The 7,885-nt window shown below is 39.6% G+C and overlaps 1 protein-coding gene across 1 annotated transcript in view; it reads left to right on the top strand.

Moving 5' to 3' along the window:
* Nucleotides 1-7,477, top strand: part of USP45 (ubiquitin specific peptidase 45) — a 111,079-nt gene extending 103,602 nt beyond the window's left edge. The window contains exons 18-19 of the mRNA XM_075063853.1: nt 1,414-1,540; nt 7,220-7,477. Coding sequence (XP_074919954.1) covers nt 1,414-1,540; nt 7,220-7,235 — 143 coding nt within the window. The 3' untranslated portion in view covers nt 7,236-7,477. The remainder of the gene's footprint in view (nt 1-1,413; nt 1,541-7,219) is intronic.
* The last annotated feature ends 408 nt before the right edge of the window (nt 7,478-7,885 follow it).

The raw sequence follows: 7,885 nt of genomic DNA, 5'->3' as shown, positions 1-7,885 counted from the left end.
GTACCATCTACTGGGAATGACCAGGAATCATTCCTATTTTTACCCAGGCGCCCCCGGCCGACCTCACCTCTCTCGTTGAGGAGGAGTACAGAAACCGATTTAAAGAGCCCTTTATATCGATATAAAGGGCCTTGTAGTGTGGACGGGTGCGCAGTTAAATCGGTTTAACGCTGCTAAAATCAGTTTAAACGCGTAGTGTAGACCAGGCCTATACTGAGTAAACACTTTGGCCTTGAATCATCTCATAATTTGCATTGCCACACAAGTTGTTAATTTTTGTTTTAGTAAACCCAATATATAAACACTAATTTCTATGCCACCTACACTCTACCTGTGGAATACCAAGTCATCTTTCTGTCTTCACTGATGTCCTTCCTAAAGGCTCACTTCTTTCCCAGTGCCTGCAAGAAGTGAGTCAGTAACAGTTTTTAAAACAAGTTATTTCCTTCTCTGGGGATCTTATCTCTTCTGTGTCTCTTAGATTGAAAGTTATTTGAAACAGAAGCTGTTCCATTTTGAGTCTTATACTATGCTATGCACAGTGTCAGTATGCAAAAAATACCAAATACTCTGGTTTAGCATGAGAAGTAAGAAATACTATTTCATGGAGGATTGAAAATTTCTCCTGGTGACTGCCGGCACAGAAGTTTGAAGTGGCATCCTATGAAATAAAGGAGAAGATGCCAGGAGCTCTGCCAAATAATGGCTGGGTGATTATTGGGCAGGAGAATTGGGCTGATGCGGAGGTCAGTCTGCAACTTTTTTTCATTTTAGGAAAAAAAACTGCCAATCCTTGTTAGCAATCATTTTATATTAGAAGCCCATCTCTCTACAAGGAAAAGGACTAGAGATGTATTGACTTCTTAAAAGAAAACTTAAGTCTCCACTAATCACTTGGTTCTCTTTGAAAGTTCATGGGAGCCAAGTGGATCCTTATAGTGTTTTTAAATTGCTATTAAATAACTGCTGAAATATTCCTTTTTCTGTCTCAGAATTGATCCTGTGTACTATACATTATCAATGTAATTCAGAAAAACCTCAAAGGAGGACAAGCTGCTTTTTGAGAAAAGACATGGCAAAAACAAGATATAACAGTTATCCAGTGTAAATACAATTTTTGTGAATGGCATAAAACAATGGTCATATTCTATATAAATATCACCTTTCACCTGCTCCTCCCATTATGACATTTTCCAATACACATTTATTTGGCTACAACGTTTAAAAAACAAAACAAAACAAACTTATTCAGTGTACACTTAAGATATAAACAAATTATTACATATGTTTCTAAATCATGAATAACTGATATGTTCAAAGGTATTTTCCCACCTCTTCTGTGAAGCACCAGTGTGTCATTTGATAGTAAAGGTATAAGCCAGTGAATAGTAACTCTTTGCATTTGCATTTCAGGTTTAAAGGAAGCTGTGGGAGCATCAGCAGGACAGTGGGTGTATGTTAGTGATGTCCATGTACAAATGGTTCCAGAATCAAGAGTACTAAATTCACAAGCTTATCTGCTGTTTTATGAAAGAATATTGTAAGAGTGTTTACCAATTTAGTTTGAAAAATGATAATGGTTATTTGGTCTATCTTACTTAAATGCTGCAGTGGTTGCAGTACCTGTAAATATTGTGCCTTAATCTGCCCTTTAATAGAAAATGTACCGTAGTTTGACTCTGAACTTCAATCAAGCTGATTATCAACACCCCAACACTAGCTTAAAAATGTACATTTTGCCAAACATTAAAATTCCTGAACTCGCTGTATCAGCGAGAGAGAGAGAGTGAAACACAGGATGAAATCCTGGCCCTGTTAAAGTCAATGGGAGTTTTGCCATTGAAATCAATGGAGCCAGGATCTCACCCATGATTTTTAAACCAGTTAAGAATGAAAATGACATTGGTAATGTTAAGCGCCTGGAATCCCAGCAGACAATAATAATGCAAAATTACTCATTTTTTTGTGGGATTTAGTTCAGATCATACAAATTGCTGGGTTAGATATTTTGTCTTAAGATTTCTACAAACAAATTTGCATCATGGTATATTTCCAGACTTCTTATCTGGAAAGCAGTGGTTCCAGAATGGAATGATGACATTGGACAACATTGGCTAATGCTGCAGTATAATTTCCTGATGTACTACTAGGAAAATTTAAAAATGTATCATCTACCAGTTCATGCTTCTGATGACAAATAAAATATTTAGGGTTTGGATTCTCTCAAAAACCCAGTTAGGTTTGATACACTTGCTCTGAGCCATCTCTAAATGGCATTATTATATGAATTTTCTACCCTTTTCGTACCTGTGGAATAATCTTGCTGTATGTCTGTCATTTGTAAGTCTACTGATTTAATATATAGCCATCGTATTTATTCAAATAGTTCTGTATTTTAGTAAAAACTCAAACTGCCATACATTGGTTGTGATTACACATGTACAGTATATAGTGAGCTTGTGTGTGTATATATATATATATAGAGAGAGAGTTATTCAAGCACAACTGGGTAATTCTATTACTAATTATGGGTTCTAAAAACAAATTTGTTCGTCTGTTGCTGATTACTTTTCTCACAGAAGTAATAAATGACAAATTATTTTTGCAGTGTGAGAGAGTCAGACAGTAGATGACAAATTCTGCCATCAAATAGGTACAAGCAATAACCGTTGAAGTCAGTGAAGAAGGTGAGGAGATCCATTGGCAGAATTTGTCCCTAATGCTCTAGTTGCATAGGGTATTGTGTCTGCCATAATGTCAGCACTTATTTTTCTTGGCAGCCCCATTATTTCTGTCCCAAATGTAATAGACAATCATTTCTGTCAGTCTTCGGCCTTATAATTAAACTGGTTATTTTAATTTTTAGGTAATCTGATAATTTATTGAAGTTAGTTAACTCATAACTAATTTCTGTTTAGCTTGCAATCCATCTGTCACAACTGCTGATTTATTTGGTAAATAAAAAGCTATGTGTTTGTTTCTGTTTACTGTTTCAAGGGCAGAAATATTTAGTTTCATGGTGAAAATTTAAGTGCCAGTCCTCCTCACCACAGCATTCTCTACTGCAGAACTCTGAACTTCCAGTGCTGCAATTAAAGCAGCCTGCAGCTTACAGATAGCTAAATCCCACCTCTTACCCGAGGGATTCAAGGTGTGAAAAGCAGCAGGAGCTACTATAGTTACCTAACTCAGCGGTAAGAAGCAGAGGCTGCACAGGGGCACTCATATTCCACATGCTGCAGCACAGTGTTCCATGGTAGCATGTGCTGCCATGTAGATCCACCTGGCAAAACTCCAATGTGGGAGGGCAGGAGGTAAGCTGGCATAAATGTCTTAGAGACTGTAGGCTGTATAGCAGATATGGGGAACTAAGGGCTAGTTGCAGCTAGTTGGTCATATCTTTGTTTAGAAGAAGTTGAGGTTACAGCAGGGTTAGCTAATATATGTTGGCTAACCCAGACACATGTTACTCTGAATGTCCCCCAGAGTAAATTCAAATTAATGTCTCTTACCGCCGTTTAGCTGGTCTCGGTCAACCCTTGTGGGAGCCTCAGGTTGAACCTCAGCCACCTAAGTGAGGTAAAAAGTCTTGACCTTAGTCTACACTAGGGAAAAGGTCATGGGGAGATTGGAGTTAACTAACAGATTAGTTACCTTGACCTCTTTTTCTAATCTAGATAAAGCCACACAGGGTGCAGAGAGGTGTTCTTTTCTCTCTCTCTCCTTTTTTTCCTTCTTCTTCTGTTTCTGCATAGTTAGTTGAAACTCATAAGATTAATGTGGATGGGACTCCCAACAAACAAAACATGTCACCGGAAAGCTGACAGAGAAGTTTCACCATGGTGACAGAATCTGCTGCACAGGACACCAATGGTCCTGTATTAGAACCACTGAATTTACATACATAAATCTCTAACTGGCCAGATGTTCAGCCTAGCACTACTCTGTGGGATGCAAGACTGAAGGATCCAACAGCAGAGATTTTCTTGGCCCCAGTCAACCGCAAGGTGACTTTGCATGAGGTAATGGAGTCCTCACAGAGCTGGCCTTTGCTCCTCTCCAATGTTTGCACTCACTGTGTGGCCTGTCTAAATTCTGCCCCCAAGGCAATAGAAATGCCTGGGTTCTGTTGCCAGGGATCCTGCTGCAGCTGTGGAAGAAAGGGGACAACTTGTCCATTAGGGCTCAGGCACACATTTCCTTACTTTTATGCTGCTTTATAGGCTTGTCAGCAAGAAAGATGCAAAAAAGTAAAGTGAAATGATGTGAAAATAGAATCCAATCCTAATATTATAAGAAGTACATCTATCCAAGATGCTTATTACTCTCCCTGCTGGAGTTCTGGTATTGGCAGTAAAAGCGACATGAGCTAAAACACAAAAAAAACTAGCAGTGTGTGGCGGAAGCTACAGCAAATTATGGAGCAAAAATTAATTTGAAACTTCGAAATAAATCCTCTGCAATGGATTTATAGCTTTATATGGAGAATTATTTTGGTAAAATGAGACAGTGATGCCTGAAGCCACAAACTTCAAGCCTTATGTCTCCTTCAATAACTTTTAACTACTTAAGGCAATAGTTTTCCCACAGTAAACCTTACTCTTACTTACTCCAAACAAACAAAAATCTGGTAATAGCTCAACAGCCCCACACATTCTGCATCAGGAATTGAGAGAGAAGATGACACAGACTTCCAAAGATTCTAGTGACGGAGTATCCCATACTTGCTAAGATTTGAAACATTTTTCTAAGGACATTTTTTGGATAAACTGGACAATCTGGAACCTACTAGATTCCTCCAGCTGCCTCAGGATTCTGTGTGCATTCTTTTGCATGTTAGGCTAGTATGAAACTGCTCCTGCCTTTTCCTACCAACCACTACCCTTTGTGCTGTATCATGAGGTTGCAACTGATACATTTTCAAAGCCCCCAAAGAGTCAGCATTTGGCTAAGCATCCTAAAATAGAGATGCTTTTCCAGTGGTGCTAGAACAATTTTTATAGTAGGGATAACCAAAAGCAGGGGTAGAGGTAAGGAAGGAAAAAAACATGTATTTGGGTTGTTAATACTACTTCAAGCTAAGGTGCACCCCTACTTCCAGCACCTATGTAAAATAATGGAGTCTTCCTCAGGGCCTATGGTCCTCCTCTGTGTAACCAAACTTTCAAGGATAAATCATAACTATGCCTTACTGTTATATTCTTGCAGATACAAGAGGTAGTATAGCCTCCTACTGCACCTGGAGTTGTCAGGGGCTGGATTCCTCTGCAATCTTTGTAGGGGAACAGTCCTCTTTTATCAGTCCCATCATACCCTTTCCCATCCCTCCTTGTGATGTCTCCTCCTCCTCTCATTTGACACTGATGTTTCCCTTCCTTACCTCTTACCCTACTTTTGGTTATCCTTGCTGTTCTCCCAGCCTCTAGAATTTGTCTGTCAGTCACCCCTCTTTTATCTCTTCTCACTACCATCCAGATTTCCTGATCTACTGGAGCCTTTGGTAGGGTGCTCAACTTACAGACCTGCTACTCATTCTGTCTTTCTGTGGAATGCGGTATGGGTTGCAGAAAAGCATGAGAAGATAGAGAAGCAAGTAATGGCCGCTGAGCAACTCCTCTGCTGGCCAGCTACAGGAACTTGATGGTGTGGAGGATTCCTAGTATGTGGGACAGACAAAAAGTTCTGCCCAAAATGGGACTGTTGGCAGGTGTGATAGTGTGTGCATGGTCACTATCCCTGTTTAGAAGGTAGAGTCCCTATATCTTGCAAAAATCGGTTATCACTGGCTACCTCCAGAATTTTTAATCTTGTTTTTTTTTTCAATAAAGTAAACCTATTTTTTCTTCCCAAATGTCCCTGTTTGTGGATTTCAAATGTTGGCAAGTATATCAATGGTTTATAAAGTCATCAGAAGTTTGAGATGTCTTGTATATCTTTGTCACCATCCTCTTCTCCTTTATATTCAAATAATACTACAGACTGACATTTTAAATGCTGAAGAGGTTAATCTGCCTGTGTCTACTAGAGAAGAAAAAACTAACTGCTCAAATAAGATTTTAACAACAGAAACTAAGCTCTTGAAACTATATAAAAACTTATTTCTGAAAAGGAACTCTCAGCTGGAATGATGTGTAGAGGATGGGGAGGGCAGATGGAGGAGACCTACAGCAAATGTAAAGATTAGAAAACAGGTGTTTGGATATTTAACAATTTACCACACAGTTGTGCAATCGTCTCATGAAACAGCTTTTTGTTGATATGGGAGTAGCTGTGAAATACATTTTTCACCAGCTGGTAGTTGATTTTTAGACAAGCTTCTTGCCATATCTAAGTTTGCACATAGTTTTATAAATCTATACAAAAGGGACAACATCAAGTTGCAATTTAAACAGTTTTTAAGATATGGTTAAGTAGTTTGTTACTGCATCTGAATCTCCTTGTCTATGTTGTGGTTTTGCAATGACATTTTCACATATTTAAAAAAAAGAATTTCTTTCCCCTGTTGCTGCGTAAAAGACTCAGACAAACAATGGGAAGCTGAAAGTGCTCTTAAGTGGACAAAGTAAACGAACAAAAAAAAAACCTCTAATTTTTTTCAGTTATAGCAATTTTAGGTGGCAGTTGTTACAATAGTAGGTAAGACCATGTTCAGAAAGTAGTGTAATTTTTAATTGATGATGTCCCTGTAAGAGCAATTATTTTCTTTGCACAATATTTTGCAGAAACCCCCCCAAAAAACTAAGCAAAATTTACTTTGTACATGCAATAAATGAGCCTAATTATAACTGTATTTTTACACTTGGGATGACTTGTATATAAATTGTCAATGGAAATATAAGTATTGATAATAGAACAGAAATACAATAATATATTCTAATTAATGTTTCTTCCATTATTGCAACTTCATATTTTTATTCCATTATGTTTGTAATACAAAATATTCTGCAGTAATATTGTTTGTTTGTTTGTTTTTTTAAGAAAAATTACTGCACATCTTGCTTATAAAAGCATTTATTTTGATATTTATTTTTGGAGACACCTACATGAAATCATAGTGCATATTTATAACCCCATTGTTTACAGTTGTATTAAACTCTGGTTTCTGAATTGTGTAAGCTGAAATTGGCAATGAGCTTTATGTGCTGCTCCGGGTGGAATTCTCTGCCACTGTGCATGCGCAGAATTTGTGTATCCCACAGATTTCTTTACTTCCTTGCAGAAAAATGACTTTCTGATGGGGGAAGCAAAGGGAAGGCATAAGAGCGGTAATGCGACCTTCCCCAGCGGTATACTTTGGGTGCCCAGGGCAGCTGTCAGAGAGGTAAATCACTGTGGGACAAGGTGGGACTGGGGAAGACCCGGCTGGTGGCTCCTACCCTGTGCTGGGCTTGACTGCTAGTCCTGACTGGGCTGGAGAGGATGGGACTTCCTCTTCCCCCTGCCCAGCATCTATCAGACCCACCCCCAGATTTCTCCCCTGACTGCAAGCTCTGCAAACTCCCCTCCCTCCCCCCCCACTCATAGCTCCTCAGCTGTGGGAGAAGGGATTACTGTACAGGGAGCTGCTTCCACATCCACCCAACCTCCGTGCATCCAGACCCCCTCATACCCAGACCCTCCTGCCAAGTCTCACTTTACCCACCCTACTGAGCCTCAACCATCTTCACCTGGACTACCCTGCAGAGTCCCATTACCTTTGCACCCATAACCTTCCAACAAGCCCCTGTGCATCCAGATCCCCCACTGAGCTGCCCGCACCCAGATTGCCCCACACAGAACCTTCTCAACCTACACCTGGATCCTCTCCGCACTTGGATCCTGCCTTGCTGGGCCTGCCTACCCACATCTGGTGTACCTTCACCCATTTTGGCTCAGTTACCAGTAC

Source organism: Chelonoidis abingdonii, chromosome 3, assembly GCF_003597395.2.
Source record: "Chelonoidis abingdonii isolate Lonesome George chromosome 3, CheloAbing_2.0, whole genome shotgun sequence".
Classification (NCBI taxonomy): Eukaryota; Metazoa; Chordata; order Testudines; family Testudinidae; genus Chelonoidis; species Chelonoidis abingdonii.
The sequence above is the reverse complement of the archived record's forward strand: the minus strand, read 5'-3'. Positions and strand labels throughout refer to the sequence as shown.